The sequence below is a fragment of the Ictalurus punctatus genome, chromosome 20 (genome assembly GCF_001660625.3).
Source record: "Ictalurus punctatus breed USDA103 chromosome 20, Coco_2.0, whole genome shotgun sequence".
NCBI classification, from domain to species: domain Eukaryota; kingdom Metazoa; phylum Chordata; class Actinopteri; order Siluriformes; family Ictaluridae; genus Ictalurus; species Ictalurus punctatus.
The window spans coordinates 6,514,287-6,539,766 of record NC_030435.2 but is presented as its reverse complement, the minus strand read 5'-3'; the positions used below and the strand labels follow the sequence as shown (position 1 = coordinate 6,539,766).

The following is a 25,480-nucleotide window of genomic DNA, read 5'->3' as shown; positions in this document are numbered from 1 at the left end:
TTCTTTGAGTAACTGCATGGTACAAACCCTGGGTATCACTGATCCCCACGTGTGTTGTGGTTTGCTCAGTTAAGTAATCCCTAATTTTCTCTTTGTTTTTGCAAAGGAGTCATATCATGATTTTTAAAAGTTTTTAAAAACACTAACCATGTTGTTGATTGGGTGAAATAAAATAGGTTAACATGCTTTAATGTAAAAAAAAAAAGCATTATTTGTAAAATACTGTACATTTATTGAAATACATCTATTCCCAAGCTGCCTGAAACGCTCCAATTTCTGCAAAGACCCTCTTTCCGAAAAGCCCAGAGTGCTCCGATTGGCAAGCTGACCCATTGCGTTGTGATTGGCCAAAAGCATTACATGTGTCGGAAAACTAATGCCCCTTAGCTTTTTCATTAGCTTTAGTGTTCGCTTTAGATTTATCTGTAGCCTTCAAAGCAATTCTAAGCTCCTAAGCAGCATGTTGTCAGTTTTACCGTATCAGTTTGAGCCAGATTCAGAAAATGCTGATGATCAAGCGGAAGCAAGCTTGCAAACAAGAACGTTTCACAGTGGCAAGTTTTTATTTTGTGACTCTCTTACCTTTCAGATACGATGTAAATTCTGACCCCGCCGGCAGGGCTAACTGTGCTGTAGACAGCTACTGTGTGTACATGGGTACTCGTGCAGTGTTTCTTTGGAAAGATGGGATTCTTGTAATTCGATTGATATAAACCGTTTCATGATGCAATCACAACAGCATCTGCAATCAGCATCTCTTTCAGACCACCAACATACAAACATCCACTTAAAAAACTGAGGCAACTTAGCAAACATTAGCTAGCACATTATCAGAGGTCTACAACTGAGCCACAATACAAAACTCTGCATTTGTACAGTCAGTTGCAGATACTTCATAAAATAATCAAACATACTTACAGGTTCTGATTCAGAAGCGCAAGATTGTGTGAGCAAAGTGGGAATCGCTCCACAATTCAGGAGTAGCCTTTGTGTGTAGCCTGCCTTGTACTCTCCCAGGTCCAGGGAGCTGTCTGCCGTAAAATGCTTTGTGCACAAGTAAACGTTCCGGTTTTATTGCTCAGGAACAGCATTATAAATAAACAGTAACCACTGATTTCGTCCATTTTCGGAAGGCTAAACAAAGAGGATTTGCTTTCGTACAAAAACACACAGCGTCTCCGTGACATGGCGCCTGAATTCACTGAAGCCACGCCTTATCTCTTCGTGGTTGCCTTTGGGCTGGATTATGCTGATAGCGCACACTGTGATGTAGAGAATTTACGGAAGTAATTACTTCGAACGACACATTTTGGGCATGTCCGGAGCAGTGCTCTCTGTTAGATAGAATAAATACCTTTATGGGAAAATGAGTTAGTGTACATTATGCAGTTTAGGACAGAGCTTTGAATTCTCTGAGTGCGAATCGATTTGGCACTTGGATTCGTGACGTTAATGCGCACAGTGGAGGAAGTTCGCAGCACAACCTATATTATGAATTGTTATTCTGCCAGTTTCTTGCAATACCTTTTTTTACCAGGGAGGGTGGCATTCCAACATTGCATTATATTGTGTACCTTTTTAATTTTGTACATAATCCCGGTATAAATAGTGCACTGAATTTCCCAGTGTGACACACTAATGGCATTAAAAGTACACAAAAATGTCTAATTTATGATACAGCTATATTGTTGACTTGTAGTAAGTGATTTCAGACATACAGTAGCTCATGTTTGTTTGTGCTTGGCTTACACTTTTCTCATTAGGTCATCTTGTTGTTCTTCAGTAGTTTATGTAAATGCATGTTAATTCTTTTTATCTTGGACCCTCAATTTTTGTACCCTTTAATTTTACAGCAGTATTGAAATTTAATTATAGAAGAATTTAGTTACAGTACTTAATCATTTTTTTTTCTTTACAACTTTTTACAATCAAACTGTTCTATTTCTTTCACGTTCAACTAAAATGTCTAGATCTTCTATACTGCACCACTGACACCGATACTTTCTCAGTTCTATTGATTCAGTCTGAGTCTTAAGAATCACAAATACTAAAATGTCTTAAAAAATTATTCAGATTTAAAACCTTTTAAAAGAACATTACATTGATTACATATGAAACGTACTGTATGAGCATTTCACAAAGCCATGAGGCATTTTCACATCTTGTAATGTTTTGCTGTTTGTTCAGAGCTTAGAGCGAGTCCATAGAAAAATATGAGCTCACTCTGACTTTGTATTCCTTCAGGATCACTGACACAAAACATGCAGTTAATGTCAAAACATTGCCAATTCTCCATGCAGTCTATCAAATTAAGTGTTCCTGTTTTTTTTCTTCTTCTTTTTTCTTTTTACTTTCTCTGTGTTTTTGTCTGGTTCTGGTTAAAATGTCAGAAAAAAACAGCAACCTCTCTACTGCAGTTCCTCATTTTCAGATAGGCGCATATGGACTACAGTTGTTATACAATGCCACTAGCTGTATCTGTTTAATGCTCCAAATATTAATGTGTATTGATCTGCCTGATTTGGGCTTTATATATATATATATATATATATATATATATATATATATATATATATATATATATATATATATATAAAAATAATGAATGTGTTTTTCTTTGTCCGACAAACTTAATCTCTGACTGCTCACCCGCACACTAAACCATGATGAGCTAAGAATTCTCATATAAATTAAAGTAAGTGATTGCTTTAAACCATTTAAATTTAAAATGGATTGCTTTTAGTACAGCTAAGTTATAAACATTTGAGTTTACTTATTCATTGTTAGACTGTTGCACAAATCTAAAAAAGTTGTTTGACATGCACTTTTCTTTAAAAAGCTAAAAAAAAAAAAAATGACTCAATCTTTTTCTGTAACAGTTTGATCATTATCCGGTTTGTGGTGGGTGTGGAATCTATCCCGGGAACACTGGATGTGAGTCAGGAATACACCCTGAAGGGGAGAGCAGTTCAGGGCACCATGCGCACTCACATTCACAAACTCATTCATGCCTAGGGGCAATTTATCTTAGTCATTCTATCTACTGGCATGTTTTTGGGAGATGGGAGGAAACTCGTCCGAACGTAAATGGACAGCAGTACCTGATCCTATCATTTAAACCAGATTCAGAGGAGTTAGAGACAGCAACAAAAGACCGCCTAATCGACTGCGTCATTGCAATAGCCAGAAACTATGTAATTATTGCAAGACTGTTTGGAAACCATGCCGAACTGACAATAACTCTACACTGTCCACTGATAATAACTCTCTGCGGCACTTGTAGTTCACACCTATAGCATTCTGCAGGGTCTTGTGGCTAAAACAGCAGAAGCAAAAGAAGCAGCTTCTTTTCATAGCTTCCACAGGAGCAAAGCATTTGATACAACCTGGACATTTCTGCCTGAAAGCTACCTGTACTGCTACCTGTGTGTGTGTGTGTGTGTGTGTGTGTATATGTTGCCTTTGTGCCTATGTTTCATGTTGTATTTCATTTGAAAATCTAAGACTATTTATTATGATATACACAAAAAACAGAAGAAATCAGGATAGTAATAGAAATACTTTTTCATAACAGTGTGTGTGTGTGTGTGTGTGTGTGTGTGTGTGTGTGTGTCTATGTGTGTGATATGTTTTGTTGTTTTTAAGAAGCCGTTCACACACAAAGCATGCGACTGAGGTTTAAGAGGTTCCTTATTTCTCCAGCTGGTCTCCAGCTGATGCTGGAGAGTCTATCTACTCCCAAGCCAAACCTTAAGGTTTGGCTTGGGAGTAGATAGACTCTCCAGCATCAGCTGACTATAAAACCATGCTGAGGAACTACATAGATTCTTATCTCACGTCTCACCTGATCATCATCATCATCAAAGACATTAGAGACGTTGGGGAACCAGTTATATATACACATTACATGACAAGCTAATTGTCTGGGACATGTAAACTTTTTTTTTTTTTTTTTTTTTCCTGGATAAGATCTTTTGAAATGGCTTTTTGGACCAAAAGAGGAAGGTAAGATTTAAAAATTTTGCCAGACTACTGCACAGAATTATGAAACCTTCAAATGAATGTATAACAAAAAGCTGAAGGAAAATGGATTAATGTAATTTATCAGAATGGTAGGAAGTATCCCATCTGCCTGATAGAAAAGCGCCACCCAAGCTTAACAGACTTGTATAGACAAGGGAGGGGAAATTACTCTGTGTCAGGGGTCATGACTGCTCCAACACAGGAAATGATAGAAAAAAAAATAGCACTGAAAGCAGTTGCTCTCAGAACACAATCAACTTAGTGAGACAGTGAGATGAAGACTTTCAACAGAACGGATGCATTAGTTGAGCATTTATAGCCGTGTGGTTTGAGCAGTTGGTCTCCTGGTCAGAGCTTTAACATGAACTTGCTTCCTCAAACTCACACAAAGGTCCTCGCTCTCAGAGGAGAGATGTCACGCCGCGACCAACGCTGCAGAAGTCACTCAAGTGGCAGAAAGTAAGTCTATAATTAGTTGATCTGAAAACCAGGACTAATGGTTCATTTCTTGTTAGTTTGTAGAAACGTTTATGACTTGATGCAAAACTGATGTCGGGTTGCATAGCGGACCACTGAATTCAACCTCCTTAATCCAGGGGCTAAGTTTTTCACAGTGACGTCTACTTCATACAAGTGTGTCTTTTGAGAGTATCAGTTAGGAAGAGGGTGTGGGGTTTAAGTTTCACTTCCTTTTTTGTTTACCACAGAATATTTTTTTCACTTTGGTTTTGAAATATCCTCATGAGAATCACATGAAGAAGGCTATGTTTCTCAACTTTCTGTATTGGCAAACAAGAAGCTTTTTGTTGGATAAATTGCACTACACATTTTTTTTTCTTTTTCTTTCTTTTTTTTACTGTAAGATATCTGCACAACTACTTTTCTCTCATCAGTTCATTGATGCGCACATTGATGCGCATATGCGCATATTGCTCACGGACAATGCTAATGTATTAGTTTCTTGTCAGCACTCTGCTAGCTCTTCTTAAATGTTCCTCTGCTTTGTTTTCTGTGTCTTCTGTCCTCTCCCTGTCTAGGAAGTCCTGGCCGATGTACACCTCTATCTTTAAAGATTAGTACCAGCTAGCTGCTAAGCTGTCTCTCTCTTAAGGCTAATACTGAGCATGTTGAAATGAAGTGGTACTATTGATCGCTTGTCCATTCATTTAACATTCATTTAATTTAAGTAATTCCAACATTTCTTTGATGTATTTATCTATTTGAAGTACTTGTATCTGTTTTACATTTAAATTTAGGGTGTCGTTTCTGACAGATACATAGCATTAATGTTCATCTACTGACATGCTAACATTAGCCTTATATGCCGATCTCATATTTCCATTGTATTTTTTAATTATACAATACTCTTTAATGTACATTATTCAGTTACAGTAATTTGGGATTTATGTTGATACACTTGAGGTATTATGTCTTGTATATCAAACATAGCACCCAATATTGTCATACTGTCTTAGTGAAGAACATGGAAAATAACTGACCAGTTTTGTGTTAAACCACATGCTAGAACGTGTGTACCTTATTATGAGGCAGTTTTGTCCTTGTACCTATTAATTAAAAAAAAAATGTAAGTATTGGTGAACCCATTCATTATCTCTGTTTCTGATGAAATGCTTCCAGAGTCTGATTCATGCTTCTAAAAAGCAGATCATAATTTTCATTTCCTTACTGGAAGCAGTGAAGTTACAGATGCATTTCAAACGGCCAAGTACAGGAAGAAAAACATGTTTCTATTTGCGATTACGTTTAATTTCTCTGTGTCACATCCTTGTTCTCATCACTGACACAAATCAAGAGATAAGAGTGTAAATGAAACCAGTGGAATGTTGTTGTGAGACATTTGTGCCCCATAGCGATGAGGAGCTGTTGACTAGTCCAGAGGAAATGCAGGCAGACAATAAAGAAAGCAGGCTAAATGTACTTTGTTAGTCTGAACCTATTTCATTCTTGAGCTGAACATGGCAGTTCATTATTAGCTTGGAAAAATGTCCCAAATGCCGCTGTAAGCTATAAGATGGACTAGGGCTGGGTGATATTCCGGTCAATATTTTGTTTCCGACTTTAACAACGATTCATGTTCACAATTTATTTTAAAAATTGTTACGTAATGCAATTACATTTTTCACAGTTTTTTTTTTATTAGAATGGACTTTGGAAAATGTATGTTCATAAACCATCTGTAGCAAATAGTGCAAACAATGGTTCTTTTAAATAAAAAGAATATTTAAAGAAAGGATTTTTTTTAAACATTGTTTGCACTATTTGCTATAAATGGCATGATTACTATATTTGCACAACTTAATAAACCCTTCGTTCTCACCTGAGTAAATGGGGACCATGTCTTTCGTGACGTCAAATGCCACCACAACTGAGAAGTCAACTCGGTGTACTCTTCTCAAATCTGAGTTCCTTCCCCATTCACAGTGACATTAAATCAGCGTGGCTGCACACAGCATCGGAAATGCACAAAGTAAAACTTCTTACCTTTTAAATTAGTTATACTGTATATACAAGTATTAGCTTTAGATTAATCAACATACAGACATATTCATTTGTTAAATCTAAAACACTGACTATACAGTTCGCTGTTTGAGAGAAAATATACATCAGTCATCTGAGGTAGCTGCATAGCTTGTTGCTAACAAAATACAAGCATGAGGGCATCCATTTTCCCACTTGGAACCATGTTGAATTTGCAGAGGTCAAAAATGGCATAATTCTTACTGGTAGGTTCCCGCTTAGGATATAATGCAACATTAGAATTTACATAAACCTGTTGAGTTTTTTAAAATTATTATTTATGTATTTATTTATTTATTAATATCTAAGCGCCGAGTGTTTGGGAGTAGCTCAGGCTGTAGGACACGACGTTTATCCAGTTAAGAAGGCTGTGTTATTCCTTTGTATTATTTTAAAGTTTTAAATAGCATTTATGGATGTTTTAATAAAAGTGTGTATGCATGTATATGTATGTGTATATATATATGTGTGTGTGTGTGTGTATGTATATGTGTGTGTGTGTGTGTGTGTATATATATATATATATATATATATATATATATATATATATATATATATATATATATATATTATATAGTATATTTAACACTACAAAAATAATGTTAAAACATTAATTTCAATTAACTGAATTAATCATATATATGGTCCAGCATTAAGGCGGACTCTGACGGACATGAACTTCCAGTTCCACTGAGCCACCATGCATCTATGAGTGCATATTTAAAAATAGGTTCTTAAAGTAATATAATATGCGGATATATTATTTTGCCAATTTAATTCACTGATTTTGTTTTAAAATAGCACTGAACCTAACCTGTAAGTGTCGTTTGATATGCCATTTGCTTTCGTTTGATATCAGCATCTATCTGTACTAATAAAATAACCTAAAAATAGTCTATATATTTTTTCTTTAATTATTGAAAAGTTGATTGGACAAGTCTTGTTGGCTAATGAAAGTGAATAGTCATGTAACCCCTAGTCCAGTGGAGTAAACTTGAATGAAATGAAGCAGACTGATTAGTCTCTGTTGTTGGCAGATGTTGTGAAGAGCAAACATGTAGCCTGGATTGGTTTTTTGTCTGGCTTCATTTTGAGTGAGGGTTTTTTTTGTTTGTTTTTTGGTGCTACGGTCACCGAGGCCTCCAGTCCATTCACCCTTTAAATCGGCTCTCCATTGTCCTGTGCGGTGGCTATTCACTGAAAAAAAGCCTGTAGCCTTTTGATAAGATGTTTGTGCCAATATATTGACCTTTCTCCCTCCCTATTAGCACACATTAAGGAAATGTCTCTCTGTGTTTAGAGATATTTACTAATATTTTTATATTTCTTATCTGACAAAGCTGGCACTCGAACCGATTTTCTATAAACCAGGCAGATTTTGTTTACAGTCGAGCTGTATTGTGATTGGTTCTGTCCCCCCATGGTTGGAATGTGCATTGAGATGCTGAATGTGAAAGAGAGCTTAGCAAGCGCAAAGAATCTGTTGGCGTGCACACTATTCAAAAAGTGCATCCATGTCAGTACCTTCATCACACTATTCACTCACTGAGACCTCTAATTCTGACACAAACATCTTGTCACAAACGACTTCGTTTCTGTGTTCTGCCAGTATAATTCTATATCATGATTTTTTTATTATTTTTTTAATTTTGTGCATTCCCTAGAAATGAACTTGCTCTATTTATTTATTTTTGGAGCATTTCTTGCTCGCCCTAACAACATGAAAAATGCACGTCTTGTGTCTGTCTGCATGCCTAAAAATGATCTCGTACGAGAACTGTCCCTTGTTTGTAGTCTACCTGCATGATAATATGCTATGCATCCAAAAAACTGCTGTTCTTCACCGTTTAAGAATTGGTACCACAAGGGGGAAAAACAATATAAGGGTGAATCTAATGCCTACCATTTTCCAAACCTGCATGCACAATAGTCACGTATGGAATTGTACTACAAGTAAACCTGCAATTATGAACCCCTGCCTCAAACAAGCCCAGAATTGGTCTTGGGTGAGCAATCCATAAAACATTAAAATGTCCTAAAACTAGGCATCTGCATGCACGCAATCAGAGTAGAGCGAGCATGGAGGAGGAGAAAGCTATACTTTATACCAATGGTCACCAACCCTGTTCCTGGAGAGCTACCTTCCTGAAGATATTCAAAATCATGTACTGTGACAGTACCTACTGCATTCTATTCAGTACCTACTGCTCGGCCATTGATACAGTACTTACTGATCAGTATAAGTGTGTAGCGTGAATCCAATCTAGACATGCTACATCTGCCATGTTGGCATTGTCATGTGACCTACAACAAAGAGCCAACGCCGATTTTTGATTGACAGCTCTTCACACAAAGCAGGCTTTAGCTTAAACCATAATTGTACCTACCTGACCATCGAATCATTGCCTTTAGAAATTCTTGATCAACTAAAACAGGTGTGTTAGATCAACAGGAAGGTAGATCTCAGGGAAGAGGGTTAGTGACCACTGCTTTATACTTTTGTTTTTTGTTGTTTTTTGTTTTTCCTCAAACTTATAAATACTAGAGTGCTGGCTCATGAATTAAATGTGATCTAGGACATGAGTTCCACCACCAGCCAGAACAACTGTTCAGCTTTGTCCTGTTGCTTAAGGATGCTTTCATACCTATTAGTCAGTTCATCTTAATTTAGCAACTCATAAGCCATACATACTTTCAGCAATGGTGAACTGCGGGGAGAAGGCTTGTTGCCATTTTTTCTTGGAGACAGCAGAGGTCTCTAAAAAAATGTAACACTGATCCTTTAATAGTTACAGGGGAAAAAACAGTAGGCACATAAACTGCAGCATGAATAAACTCAATAAAATAAGTGTTCATTTTTTTCCCCCACAATTTTTTCCAATTTGTTAGCATGTCTTTTTATAGGAAGGGTGTCTTTAGTCAAAAAAGTCCAGTAACCAGGAAACCAGTGTGTTGATTTTTGGATGGTACTTATTTAGTCGTTAGTGTTTAGCTCTTATTGTGGCTTCATGGTTTTTTGCATTTTGTAGTGCAGGAAGTCTTCACTTATTGAAGTGTTTGTTTTGTGCAAAGGACAAACGAATGAATGTCCTGAGACAACACCAGTTGTGAACTGCTTTTCATCATTAATATTATATCAATATTATATCTATATATCTATCTATTCTTGGAAGGCATGGGTATGTTTTGTGTTAATGTTTTGTTTTGTACTTTTTTTTGGTTCAGTAGAGAGCACATTGGTGCATGTATAAACCGAGGTACCAGTAGGGTTAAGACAAAGTTGCTGAGCTTGCCAGCTTGAGCGCTGCCTCTCTTTGATTGGCTAACAGCCAATCCTTTTTGGGAGGAGCCAGTCGAAAGATGAGGTCATTCTTTTCTGCAAAAGCATGACATCATCCTCTCATTGATATTCGGCTCTTCTGAAGAAGAGGAGTAGTAGTAGGAGGAGGAGGAGGGATGCCCATGATAAGTGTTCTCCATGATTTCCCTAGTCTTGTCTTTCTCATTTCAGTGCCTTAATGCATTTTTCTTTCATATGTTCAAGAAGGCTTGCTTCATAAAATGTTCCATGTATGAACATGTATCTAACTTTCAGCCAATATTCATGTTCTACAGATAATGAAACTGAAGAATTGGTTTCCTTGTTCCTTCTCAGTTCTGAGATGGATTAAGAGAGATTGTTCAGCATATTTCTTTTTCTGACATGTCTCGAGGGCCAGGATGAGGAGGTCACGTTTCCACAGATCAAGTTTGGCGTTGTCACGTTCCAGAATGTAGTGGAGTTGAGGACTTTATTAGAGAGATAGGCAGACAAATGCAAAACAGTAATCCAAAGCGTGGTCGAATAACATGCAAATGGTCAGGCGATCTACAAACAGATATAAATGGGGTGAGGATAGAATCAAAATGAGAAACAGGGTCAAATAACAAGAGTCGAAACGAGAAACAAAGAACCGCTTGGTAAGGAGATAAACTCAATACTGTGCAATTTGCACAGAGACACGAGGGATTTAAATGACAAAGGTAATCACGGGTTAAACATGGGCAGCTGAAAATAATAATGACACCTGGCTCGTGCACGCACATGCGCTTCGGTTTTCAGAGCTCACTGCAGTACTGCAGCGCTGACTCAAGGGGAAATCGTGACAGGTGTGTAGATTTCACAGCACTTCGGATAGTCGCTGTATAAATTAAATGATCCAGACCACCATTTGAGCTGTGAATTTTGATCCATAGTCTTAATTTCCCCTGTAGGCAGTTCATTCTTGTTCAATATGTTTCTTTTACCATTGCTTTGATATTTCTACATAGACTAATTTTTTGTTTGTTTGATCCAGTCCAACTTGCCTAAGTTAGAAAAAGCAACACGTCTGTGTTTTTAGTGATTGGTTGAAGAGATTTTGAAGTTTAAAAACACCATGTGAATACTAGATATGGACTGTGATGGAACTTTTCAACAAATGGATGTACACTCCATCCTGTTCCTCATGACCATGCCTGTTCCCTCATAATCACTTCCTTTTGGCGAAGGGTGCTTCCTTCAAATGTGCCACTTTTTACTCCTTGCTCTATCTGGCTGCCCGAAACAAGCGTCACACTTGTCAGACACAAGAGATTTACAGCAGTAGAGGAAACCTGTCTAAATTTCTGGTCTGGCTGGAGTTCAAATTTTACCACGTTGCTAACAGCCTTTGACATGTCTAATAATTCTTTTTGCAACGTTTGCTGAAAATGAAAATGTAACGCATTAATCTGGTGCTTTCCAGTCAAATTCTGGGAAATGCCTACATTGTACTGTATATACCATGTGAACTGCTGTTACATAATTGGTATTTTTTTAAGTTTCCCTTTAAGCCATTTGTGCTTTCCCAGTCAAAGTGGCTGATAATATTTGAATAACCATTGATCAATAGTATTGTTCTTTCATTCCAGGACATTGAATAACCCTCTTTTTGTGCTCATCTCTCTGGATAATAAGCTTAACCAATGTAAGAAGAGCCCCAGAACTGGTTTCTAATCAAAAGCAAAGGTTATCTTCTAATAGTATCACTCTGTAAAAAAGTATGGTCCCTCTGGTAAATGACGCTCAAGCTGTCTCCATAGGAAACTTAAGAAACTTCTAATATGCTCCTTGCTGTTTATTACTCAAAACCACTTCTCCCTCACTTCAGTTGTGAAGTGTGCAACTCTTTTCCGACAATCGTAATCTTCAGTCATGAACTGTTCATTCTGGCTTTAAAAATGACAACATGGATTTTCTTTTCTCACAGGAGCAGTTGTTGGTCGACATGGTACATTATATTGCAAATATTTATATATATATATTTGATTATTATAATAGAATGCTTTTTGAAAAGTCTTCTTTTTGACCAAATGACCATTTTGACCAAAAAAGTGAATTTGCAATATTTAGATTTTTTTTTCTTCTGATTTATAATTAAAAATTAAGGGGCACAGTTGCTTAGTGGTTAGCAAGTTTGCCTCACACCTCTAAGGTTGAGGGTTCGATTCCCGCCGAGGCTCTGTGTGTGCGGACTTTGCATGTTCTCCCCGTGCTTTGACGGTTTCCTCCGAGTACTCCAGTTTCTTCCCCGAGTCCAAAGACATGCATTGTAGGCTGATTGCCATGTCCAACAAGTGTCTGTAGTGTGTGAATATGTCTGTGATTGTGCCCTGAGTTGGATTGGCACCTCATCCAGGGTGTCCCCTGCCTTATGCCCCATGCCCCCTGGGATTGGCTCCCCAGTAAGGATAAGCGATACAGAAAATGGATGGATGGATAATTAAAAATTACATTCGGGGCAATGAGGGCATGGATCTACTGGATTAATAAATTAGTTCACCATACCATCACATTTAAGTCTTAAAATAGAGACAAAGGCATCTGAATAATTCCACACTTGTGTATTGATACTGCTTTTAGCCTTATCTGAGGCTTGCTCACCCCTCTTCAGAATGTGGCATGGCATGGGACACTCTGTGACTGAAAGGATGATAAGGCCGATTCGGATATTAAATATACAGCTGGGTGTAAGAGTTTTATTGTTAGTATTCTATTGAATACTAACCAGATTAACAGAAATGTGGATGTTTTGTGGTAATCACTCTGTCCAGTCCATTTTTCAAGCTGTGCAAATCATTTTTCAATCCAGTGCGTTCATATCTAGGTCGTAATAACTGTTATTTATCAAAGACTATCAGCATCATAGACATTAAGATCACTGTTGTACATTTAAACAGTGCAATTCTTCTGTGGTTTCTGTTGGGTCCATTATATGATGAACACCTACTATCAGAAAGTGGTGGAAATATTGTACTTCTTTCACATAACCGCTGATCCATTAAACGTATAACATTTGTACTGAAGATACATTTTAACCTGCATTCACTTGTGGTGCACCGCTAGCTATTGAAATAAACATGATATAAACCTCCTGATAGTTTAATGTGGGGTCAAGGAGATGGAGAAGGAAGCTGCGAGCAGACACTCCACTCAGACACTAAGAGTCTAATTAATAGAGTGCTGATGCTGATTCCCATTGGGAGTTGTAATGAATAGGGGTGCAGAGTCCAGCGTGGTCCATTCAAGATAGCAGCCAGGCTCAGGAAAACAATGACTCATTGTGAGATGAGCCGGACTTCTTAGATGGAATTGGGCCAGACAGGGAAGAAATCATTAACCTCCTCTTCATTTCACTGACACTCTCCTCTGATGAGATAACGGAGGCCTGGGACGCTAACATCAATAAGTTATCTAATAAAGGGGGTATCCTTTTAGCAACAACTTGTATTGTTTCAGACGGATGTTAGTCATAAGTATAATCATTTCACTAGAGAAAATCATTCCACTGGTCGTTTTTGTCATGAAATTTGTCAGCGAACCACCTACTTTCAAGGGAAGACGCCTTTTATCTGACATTGCAAACAGCCAACCACCTTTTTTCTGGCTACTGACTTATGGCCATTAAACAAAGAATAACTTTTAAAGATATAATGCTGCTACAGTTTTAATCCAGTGACTACATTGTTCCAAAAACTCACTGTCAGTGTTTTCCTATCAGAAAAAGGTGCACATACACTCACCGAGTATTTTATTAGGAACACTATGCAATACTGGGTTAGGCCTCCATTTTCTGTCAAAATAGCCTCAGTTCTTTGTGGCATGAATTCCACAAGATGTTGAAAATGTTCCTTTGAGATTCTGGTCCATGTTGACATGATTGCATCACGCAATTCCTGCAGATTTTTTCAGACCAGGCTACATTTTTCTAGTCTTCAACTGTCCAGTTTTGGTGAACCTGTGTGCCAAGAAAACATTCCCCACACCATTATGTCCCTGACCAGACTGAACTGTTGACACAAGGTAGGTTGGGCCCATGGATTCATGCTATTGGCACCAAATTCTGACTCTACCATCTGTGTGCCTCAGCAGAAATCGAGATTCATCAGGCCAGGCTATGTTTTTCCAGTCTTCAACTGGCCAGTTTTGGTGAGCCTGTGCCCACTGCAGCACAGCTTTCTATTCTTGGCTGACAGAAGTGGAAGCCACCTCAAGTTTCGACATGTTGTTGTGCATTCTGAGATGCTTCATTGCTTACCACAATTGTACAGAGCGATTATCTGAGTTACTGTAGCCTTTCTGTCAGCTCAAACCACTCTGGCAATTCTCCATTGACGTCTCTCATCAACAAGGCATAACCGTACACAGAACTGCCGTTCACTAGATGTTTTTTCTTTATTGCACTATTCTAAGTAAACCCTAGAGACTGGTGTGTGTGTGTGTGTGTGTGTGTGTGTGTGTGTGTGTGTGTGTGTGTGTGTGTGTGTGTGTGTGTGTGTGTGTGTGTGTGTGTGTGTGTGTGTGTGTGTGTGTGTGTGTGTGAGAAACTCCCAAGAGATCATCATTTATAGAAACACTCAAACCAACCCGTCTGGCACCAACAATCATGCCATGGTCAAAATCACATCACAGTTTTCCCCCATTCTGATGGTTGATGCAACTATTACCTGGGGCTGCATGCCTGTATCTGTATGATTTTATGCATTGCCCTGCTGCCACATGATTGGCTGAATGGATAACTACATAAATGAGGAGGTGTACAGGTGTTTGTATTAAAGTGGATGGTGAGCGTATATTTATCATAAAACTGTGTAAAGGCAAACTGATTGCAGTCTTGTATTTCACATAGTTATGTTTTTATAGGTGTAGGCAACTTGACATAATTACCTGACTGGCCATTTGTCTTTGATACCCTTATTAAAATTTGGCTCAGCTCTATATTTACAGAAAATGTAGTTAATTTAAGCAAGATCTCATCCAAATTAATCTAAAAACACTGTGACAACGGACTCGTGGCATATTTCTGCTCTTTCTTGTACTAGTGCAGCATCATAATTCGTAGTCCTTCATTTTTTCAAATTTTCTTTCGGGTTCATTGCAAGAAAACACGCTTGGGCTCACCCTCCTTAGTTTAACAGATTATCCCCTTAATCCCCATCTGCCTAATCCCCATACTATCAACACTGAAAGAATGCATACTCGTGCGCACACACTCATGCAACATGTCTGCACATGCACAACTGTAGTTGTAGAACATTTCTACATATGAAATGCTAATGAACTGTTTCCTAATGAACAGTTTCTTGTTTTATTTTATCCACATACTTCAATCACAGTAAACCAGAATTATCTTTGCTGTAGCAATTTTTCTTGCTCCATAATTCTACCCATTAAGTTCAGTTCTCTGGGGTTTTTTTTTTTTAATGCTGAGGATTAGATCCACCAACGGGGATTTGCCAGCTGTGATGTAGTATTACAGGAGCTTTGATCTCACAGACCTGTCATTGTGAAAATGTGGGCTTTTTTGGTGGGATAAGAGGAGTCGGCAGTTTATTATGGATCTCTCTCTCTCTCTCTCTCTCTCTCTCTCTCTGTGTAGTAGTGCAAGTGACCTTGAAATGTTTTCTGTGTCCTCCAGCACATTTGGCTGCCACCCAAAGCTCTGCGGATTAAGTCCATAATAATTAGGAATGCAACTAAATTTCAGCCAAAAATGATATTTGTGTGGGTAAAAAATGCTGAATATTCTGACCAATAACTTTTACACTACCACATGAAAGCCTCACATATGCGTCAATATGCAGACCATCTTCTGCCAGATAATTATTCATCTACTTATGACACCACAAGCATAACAATCAACTTTTTGAGATAGGAAATCACTCAGATTATGTCTGTATGACTTGATGCTAGATTTTATGCTAGATTTTTTGCTATCTTATTGAGGTAAACATTACATAATCTGTTGTCTGGTCTTTCTTTCTATGGTCTGTGAAGGTCTATGAGGAAGTCTGGACTGAGTCACCATTTAGGAGATAAAGCCACACCAGTCTGGACAGAACAGGAAGCTGTGTAGTAGATGGTGAATGATTGATCTTGCACCCCTATAGACCTGGTCAGATTGACCTATTCAGTCTGTAATGTAAAATGAGAGCAAGGGTGGGCGGTCCAGTGAGACAGGGGTCAGGAAGGGTATCCACAGTCTGTTAGTGTTTTCTTAAAACAGAACTGTCATAGTTATCCTTGCAATGACATTTGCTGTATTTCCTAGTTTTAGGCTACCTTGTAGTGCAACTGAAAGCAAATTTCAGCTATTAAATGTGACCTGAATTGATTAACCTATATTCTCTATTGACTAGTTTTTTGGTATAATAAATAAGTTATCCACTGTAGAATGAATGAGACTTGAGCATAGTTTTTAGCAAGTGCAATTCTTAGGCTGTCCAAGTGAGAACATCCACAATGATCTTTAGGGTATCCATGTGGTATCATGCACAGCAGCCTCGCAGCAAACTTTAGGCTATCCATGTAGAGCCATTCTGAGCAACAAGTGATTCTCAGGTGAATATACTATTTAAAAATGCAAAAAGAGCTAATAAAAAAATTGCAACATTGGAAGTATGAAATACATAGAGGTAATGTAGAAATGTAGATAATCTAAAGTGGCCACCCGGAAAAGTTATCCAAGCTAGTCTTTTTCAGCATAACTATTGGCATACTTTAAGTAGTCAATTGTGAAGGCCTAAAAAGCAATGCAGACAGAAACTGATGTGAAATCCTGATTTTACTCAGTAATGATTTGGGAATAAGACTGTGTTCAAAATATTAAGAATAATTTCTAAACTAAATCTAACAAAATCATTGGTCTGCACAGAAATACATCAATTTATAACATGTCCACCGAAAATACTTGTTTGATTTGCTGTCAGAAGAGCCGTCTCTAAAGTAGATCCAGATCCTTATAAACGGAAATAAATAAATAAACTTCACTATGTTATAGCCTTTGCTTTGCTTCCCTACATGATGAATAGCCTGAAATAATAGTAAAAATTATATTCTGCATATTTGACAATCTATTATTATCAGTTAGCTTATAGTAGTGAGAAAGTAACATAATTTGCTTAAATGCTTGGAAGTTGCTTTGGTTATAGGTGTGATAATGCCATACATTCATAATACTTGGCTGAACCTTCTCTCTTAGTTATTTACTTTTACTATTATCATATTATACGTGCCTATTTTTAATAACAGAAATAATATGCATTATTTTGTTTATCCATATAGTGATGAGGTTTATAGTTTTATTTATATCAGCCTGTGTGTTTGCAGCAAAAAAAAAAAAAAAAATTCAAGGCCACTTGCTTTTTGTCTTCTGTGAGGAATGATAACGGCTCATTTGTCCGCTGTGGTCTCGGAGCAGCTGATGTTTGTCTGCCACCAGAGTACATTACACTTTATTTGTGCACAACTCACTGTGTTAAATATGTGTGGTGGCTATAATAACTGTCAATGTCTGTGGTACTCCTGCCCTGGAGTCAGAATGGATTCATTAAATGCAGTTTTCGCCCTTTTAACTTCTGGACCTAACCGGAATTTAAACTGCTAGCATTTTTATTTTGGTTGAGATCCATGCAAAAGATAAACATATTTCAGTTCAGGGAAGCCTGTAGTACTTAGAACTATCTAGAGTAAAAATGTCAAAATTCCAGGCCACTACACACACTTTCACAAATTTACATGCATATCCTACTATTAGTAATTAAAATGGCTGTGAACTTTATTTGTCTGATTTAGTTGTAGAAGTGTCATTTTTGTTGAAACACCTAGCAGCATGTTAGTCAACAGTCCGGAAAGTGACATGGCTGTTTATGATTAGATAACAGTGACATAATTATCCTTTTGACCTCATCGTCGTCTGGATGTTATGTTTAGTCCAGATTCAAGCATTGCAGTCATAACATGCCTATTGTCGTTGTTAACTCTCTTACAGATGCTGTGAATGCAGTGTGTCTCTGTCCCGCTGGTACTATGAGAAAGATGGACGTCTCTTCTGTAGGAAGGACTACTGGGCTAAGTTTGGGGAGTTGTGTCATGGCTGCTCTGAGCCTATCACCACTGGGCTCATCATGGTAATTAATTAATCACCAATTAATTATATTTTGTTTAATTTAGTTTACAGCTTTATTCTGTCCCAAATGGAACATTTGTATTTTTCTTCACATCTCAGCTATGCTTAAATACCTTCATTTATCTTGCTATTCATACTCATTTGTTCATATACAGAAACTGTTCACTATGAGAACCACTTGAAAACGAGGCTTTTCTGCTTTTTTAAATGAAGCAGTGCTCATACCAAATGTCAACTGAAGTCACCTGGCAGAAAAAGGGGAAAGGATGCATGACATGAAAGCCACACATTTGCTATGAAAATCGTGCACCTTAGACTTGTGAGCCAGTGGAAACCAAGTGTGTAGGACTGTGGTCTTTTAAGAAGTGGAGGAGGTCTTCTTATGAAGTAGCAATTACACCAGTCTTCTTCCTTGCTCTTTTTGTAATGTTTCTCAGTGCACTGAGACGTCAATGGAGAATGGCTAGACTGGTTTGAGCTGCCATAAAGGCTACAGTAACTAGGATAGATAACCACTCTGTATAATTGTGGTGAGCAGAAAAGCATCTCAGAATGCACAACACGTTGAACCTTGAGTTGGATGGGCTACAACAGAAGTCTATGTCAGCTTCCAATTCTGTCAGCCAAGAATAGAAAGCTGAGGCTGCAGTGGGAACAGGCTCACCAAAACTGCCCAGTTGAAAACTGGAAAAACATAGCCTGGTCTGATCAGTCTATTTCTGCTGAGGCACACAGATGGTAGAGTTAGAATTTGGCACCAACTTCATGAATCTATGGGTGGTGTAATGGTGTGGGGAATTTTTTCTTGGCATTCTTTGGTCTCGTTAATATAAATCAAGCATTGTTGAATGAGTATTGTTGCTGACCATACGTATCCCTTCATGGCCACAGTTTACCCATCTTCTAACAGCTACTTCCAGCATCATAATGCACCGTGTCACAAAGCAAAAGTCGTCTCAATCTGGTTTCATGACAGTGACAATGAGTTCATTGTTCTTCAGTGGCTTTCTGAGTCACTGGATATGAATCCAGTAGAACAGCTATGGGATGCTGTAGAACGGAAGATTCACAGAATGAAAGTGCACCTGAAAAATCTCCAGGAATTGCGTGATTCAATCATGTCAGCGTGGACCAGAATCTCAAAGGAATGTTTATAGCATCTTGTGGAATCCATGCCATAAAGAACTGAGGCTGTTTTGAGAGCAAAGGGAAGCCCTACCCAGTAATAGTATAATGATGATAATGATTAGTATAATCCTAATATTTTGGTGAATGTATTTTCATATCATCTCCAACCATTAATTTAAACTTGGAAGGGCTCGGCACCTTTAACTGGAGAAAGTGAAGGTTAGGATTTTTTTCCTCATGGGCTCAATTGAGGCAGTTCTAGGATTTGAACTCACAACCCCCTGTTAACTAGTTCAGAAAAAAAACAGACATCACCTTTATCTCACTCTCTTCGTCTTACCATCTATCCACACTCGACTGTCTTTTCCATTTCAGATTAGCTTTGCGTTTCACACAGCCTCTCCTGTTACACTGGCCAACAAAACAGCATTGATGCAGTTATGAGTGCTGTATCACACGTGTGCTAGAGTCCCATGAATTAAACAGTAATCCACTGTTTTCCAGCTTGAGATGCTGAAAGAGCCTGTATGTATAATTCAAGGAGATGAGAAAAGATAATGGTAATGAGGAGAAAGTTTGTGCTGGTTGCGAGATGAGGGCGCTCTTGTTTTAGGTCGTCTTTTGTTAGCTGTTTTCACTCAGCATCTGTGTTTATTATCCGATGTTAAATATTATGTGGGTATATGGAAATGCGTGTTATTTTCATTCATTTCATCCATGTCAGCAAATTTAATAATTGACAGGTTGAAATTGAAAGGTAAAAACTGAAGCTGAATAAAATTGGAATAAATTCTTTTATATATGATGTTATTCGGCAGAGGCAGACATTTCATTCAGGTCTTTGGGATGGATAGTGTTTGATCATGATACTGTAGACTGGAACAGGAGTAGAGGGAAGTTTATGTTTATTTCATTTCAAACTCCTTGTGGATTTGTTTGCAAGATGTCTAATTAAATACTATATAAATTCAATATTTAAAAGGGAGAGCAGACTTCCTTTTAGCGAAGTTATTGTGCCTTTAATGATGATGCCTGCTGAAGAAGAAGAAGCAGCGTTTATTTGACACATATGCATTACAGCACAGTAAAATTATTTTCTTTCGCAATAAGAAATTGGGGTCAGAACGCAGGGTCAGCCATGATGCAGTACCCTGGAGCAGAGAGGGTTAAGGGTCAAGGGCCCAACAGTGGCAGCAGTAACCCAGAGCCTTAACCTTTGAGCCACCACTGCATCTAAAAATAATAATAATTATCATTTAAATAAAATCTGTGAAGGATGAGCTCAGCCAAATCAATAATATAAGAATGAATACAGAATAATAGACTCAAATAAATATATATATATATATATATATATATATATATATATATATATATATATATATATTAGTGGAGCCTTGGGTGGTGCTCATGGCCACAGTCTCATGGAAGAAAGTAATACTGCTATTAGAATGTAACATCGACTGTTGTGTTGGGCAAATGATGCATGAACATTTCACGAATGATTTTCATTGACTGTTCACTTTAACAACTGCAGAATTTGTCCACAATTCAGTGGAATAATTAATTCCCATGAAATCATGCCACACATTTTTAAGTGCCAAAATCAAGCATAAACATGTATGATATATTACGTAAGGGTATTACTACATAGCATTACAGGGGTATTACTAAGAAATTGGGTGGATGATAAAATAACCCCATAGTATTATAGCAAAATAATTTCTCCCAGTATTCATAATGAAAAGAGAAAAATATGCTGTGCAATGTAACATTCTTTAATGTGTAGTCAGGAAACCAAAACTATTTACTGCATATCCTCTGTAACTGACTTTCCAGCTTTGCAATTTTGTCACTTTAATCCCAGTCCACACCCTGATTTATAGACACACTGGCTGTGCAGTAGAGTGCAATCACCATAATTAAACCCCCACTTCCTACGCTAAGTTAATTAAAGATGGCTAAGCAAGCTGTTCCCTCGTCTTCTGCAAGCTCACATTTACTCAGCTCGGTAGAGTCTGACGGACATTTACCCTCCTTTACATTTGAAGCAATCGCTTTGTCACCCACTGTAGCTCTAAAAATGCATTCGATAGATGATGGCCAGACAAAATTTAAACCTTGGCAGTCAATACTGTCCAGATGGATGATCACTTTCTTGTTTCCTTGAATTAGGAAAATTACAAATGAATAGGAAATTATGCCTTCTGTTTCTTATAAACAGTGCGGCATGTTATGGTACAGCTGCATCTGCTGTGAATGGGTTAGGATTTAACCCAACTCCATCTCTAATGAAATGCTTGTTTTAATTTACAATAGTTATAACTTTTACATATTAAAAAGTGCTTTTTGCACTTTTAACTCGATGCAAACAATGTAAACAGTGGCTTACAGTAAGTGTAACCATTTTACAATTATTGTGATATGATTAGGCCTACAGTTGTACATATATCTTGGATTTTACAATGGTTTTGAACACGGCTCAGCCAATCACATTTTAGATTTTAGATCTGTTTTATGATGAAACTATTGAGAGTTAAACTATATCCGAATCCACTGTGCTTTTCATCTTCTGTCTTTCATGGAATGTGATTTATATGCTGTGCAACCAGAGACAAGACTACAGTGAGATCACACTTGGCACTCTCTGTTTTGCCCCTTTCTCTGTCTGACTCCACAGCAGGACATCCAGGGCTCTCAGAATTTATTAATTGATGGAAAATTTCTTAATTTAATCACCGATAAGTGGGGTCAATGTAATGATATATGCATATTTCAGAAAAGATTGTGGGTGTCACAATTAGTTATAAAAAATGATGACGTGGCATATTTAAAAAAGAATTTCAGTAACAAAGCCTGTTCAAAACTGGTTCAGGTTTCAATGGTTACAGTGACTGTAGAGACAGCTGAATTTAGATCCTATAGGAAATAGGGTTAAAATTGTGGTTGAAAGCACATGTTCAATTGCCGTGGTGCTTGTGCATTAGTGCAATATGTGCATCAGTGAAATATGTAAGGAAAAACGGAAGAATTCATTCAGGAGCATTCTTGTCAGTGCAGGATGTGATCAGATTGTCCAGAAGACAACCACATTGGGAGAAAATATAGTAGGGTTGCAGTGCATACATCTCTCATCACAAAGACAAGTGCACATTTGAGAGTTCCGTGGTGCAAAAAAACCACAGAGATGTGGGGGCAAGAGATGGATCTGGTCCGGTGACAAATGAGCATGTACAGTATGGTGTAAATCGAGAGAATGGTGCAGGTCTATAGTGAAGGGGGTCTGGTTAAGCTGTGGGAGGATTTTTGCTGGTAAGGGTTTGGTCCATGTGGAGGGGAGAGTCAATGCAAATCAACACAGAGTTCTTCTGGCTGATCACCTTTATCCTATGATGAAACATTTCTATCCTGATGGGAGTGGTCTGTTCCATGGCGGCCACAGGGCACAAGGGCTTACTGAATGGCTTGAGTATGAAAATGAGATCTCAACCTAGCTGAACACGTATGGGAGATTTTGGAGTGAAGTGTTTGTTCGACAGCGCTCTCTATCGCCATCATTAGAACACCAGCTGAGGGATTATTTTTGGAAGAACGGTGTTCATCCCTCCAGTACTGTTCTAGAGACTCTATGCCAAGGTGTGCAGGCGGCTTTACAGAGACACTTGATGTTGAATTTAAATAAGAATAAAATAAATCTTCTTAGAAACACAAATATGGAACTGGTTTACTAGTTTAGAATCTGCACTTTCAAAAGATTATTTACATTTTTTTTGTTTGTTTCTTGCAGTTGCGAGTGAGAAATAATAGGATATTATATAACTGACTCTAACTACATCTAAGATATGAGTTCTGAACTTTTTTGACCTCATTTTAATGGTTCTACCTCATTTTATGCGTGATCACAAAGTTAGTTACATCAGTGAGATTTTTGCTGAGAATGTGAGCATACACTACAAAATATAGCATGAATATTGTATTTTGTAGTGTTTCTAGCAAGAAACTATGACTGTGTCATATAAAAATAGACTTATTTTTGTTTTAAATAGCCTCCAGTGTGAAGGCCACACAAATAGCACATTTGTAAGTAGCATTTTCTTTCTTTTCTGCTCTCCCTTAAAATGGCATAAAGCATCATTACATTCCAGTTTTAGTTTTTTGGGGGGTTTTTAGGTACACTTACAGTAAATTTTTATTGAAGTCCCAATTTGTTACCAATTTCAGGAAAGATAAATCTCTTAACTCATTTTGCAAGAATTCATGACACTGTAATTTCCTCACCCTTTGCATACCCTTAGCCATTACTCTTCTCACACCCCACCTCAAGTACAGTAATATTCCGAAATGGTGTGACACGCACATATCTCTCCTGAGGCAAGTGCATGGAAAGTACTTCTGTAGCAAAACACTACTCCCACCGGCATGAGGCAACACTCACACAAAGGGACTGTTTGTGTCTCGCTGTCGCTTGGATGAGTGTTATTTCCGAATCATGCCTATGAATAACAAAGTTAGTTCCTCAGGTGTTGCAATAATATCAGACTTTTGCATTTACTCTTGTCAGTCTCTGGTGTCTGGTTACATGTGGGCCTTCAGCTTCCTGTTCATCAATAATACCAGGAAAAGATAAGGTTGGTTAGTGGCTTTAGCTTGCCACTGTTTCTAGTATGACAAGTATACTGTGGTTTCCGGCAGAAGTAGATAGACGGTGTATACACTGTGCTGTTTGGTGCATATGTTTTCCCCCCTTCTTGTGGTCTTGAACAACATCATAGTTTTAAACTAAAAATGGTTCCTAAATTGCTCACTCTTTCCATTGCCCTGGCCAAACATGAATTCTATTCCTCCAGCTCTTTATTGTTAATGAATATAGCACACTGTAATGTCTGTCACACTTTCCTTCTTTTAGAAGTATTTGATACTAATATTGCAAAGCATAAATGTACTTTCCTAGTGTGTGAGAACTTGTGTATATATATTTCATTTCCAAAGAATCTTAATCCTAATAGAAATTTTGATTAAGATTCTTTGGAAATGAAATATATATATATATATACACAAGTCCTCACACGCTAGGAAAGTACATTCATGCTTTGCAATATTAGTATCAAAAGCTTCTAAAAGAAGCAAAGTTGGTGTATACAAGACAAAAATACAGCTGACTATTGACTTAATACAATGGGATTCCTTCAATTTCTTGCAGTGTGCTCCATTGATGAATAGCACTATGTTTATACTGTCTAATGTTTGTAATTGACAATAATAATTATTGTTGTTGTTATTATTATTATTATTATTATTATTATTATTATTATACACATTTCAGTTTTTGTGTTGTAGTTAGCTAGTAATTGTAATTACACAGTTATGTCCAAAAGACATCCAAATCAGAGATGCAAGGCTTGACAAGACTTCTGTCCTTAAAACACACTTCTTCCCATGTTCCATATTCATGAGGTAATTTAAATTTATGCTTCTTGTTAGCTAGAGTGACTAGCTAAGAGATTATGTTACTATGAACTTTGTTAGTTATAGCATCAACATACCTATCTTTGTACAGCTTAAAGAAGCGTTCCAGAATGAGTCTAGTGTTTGTCACATTTTTGTAGTTTTCTTTAGTCTCTCAGCCTGTTCTTTCCCTACATGTTACTCCTACATTTGCCTGATCACCAGCAAGTTATAGTAACTGTTAGTTGTGAGTACTTGCAAGTCACCTTGATTGTCTTGAACATTGTCTAGGAAGATGTCATACACTGTCATGAGTTGTCATGACTGTTTTTGTCCAGTGATACAACAGTCATGATACAAATGTCAGTGATTGCCATGATTGTTGTGTGACACCATGATATCTTGGGTCACATGCTAGTTTTGAGATGGTTGGTAAGGATACAGTTTAACAAACACAGTGACTATGTTTACATAGCACATCAAATTTTGTTTATGGTCTATATTTGGGCTGGGATTTCTTCTGTTTTTGTATATATATCATGTTAATAGTTTTAGATCTTTACACGAAATACAACATAAAACAAAGGCAACCTGAGTAAACACACAACATAGATTGTATTTATTTATTTATTTTTATTGAAGCAAAAAAGTTATCCAACACCCATCACCAATGTGAAAAACTAATTGCACCCTTAAACTTAAAATCTGGTTGTGCCACCTTTAGCAGCAATAACTGCAATCAAATGCTTCCAATTACTGGAGATCAGTCTTTCTCTTACTTCTAAGACTAGGACTTACTCCTATACTTTGGATCATTGTCTTGCTGCATAATGTAGTTGCACTTGAGTTTCAACTCGCAGACTGAAGACCGGACATTC

At 37.5% G+C, this 25,480-nt stretch overlaps 1 protein-coding gene across 2 annotated transcripts in view; it reads left to right on the top strand.

Annotated features, from left to right (window-relative positions):
* The window catches only part of limk1a (LIM domain kinase 1a), a 69,275-nt gene that overhangs the window by 19,988 nt on the left and 23,807 nt on the right, over positions 1-25,480 (top strand). Inside the window, exons 1-2 of one of the 2 annotated variants that reach the window (XM_017496287.3) lie at positions 3,961-4,482; positions 17,892-18,030. In XM_017496287.3, coding sequence (XP_017351776.1) covers positions 4,385-4,482; positions 17,892-18,030 — 237 coding nt within the window. In that variant the 5' untranslated portion in view covers positions 3,961-4,384. Of the gene's footprint in view, positions 1-3,960; positions 4,483-17,891; positions 18,031-25,480 lie in introns of those variants that run through there. The other variant, XM_017496286.3, reaches the window with a different exon arrangement.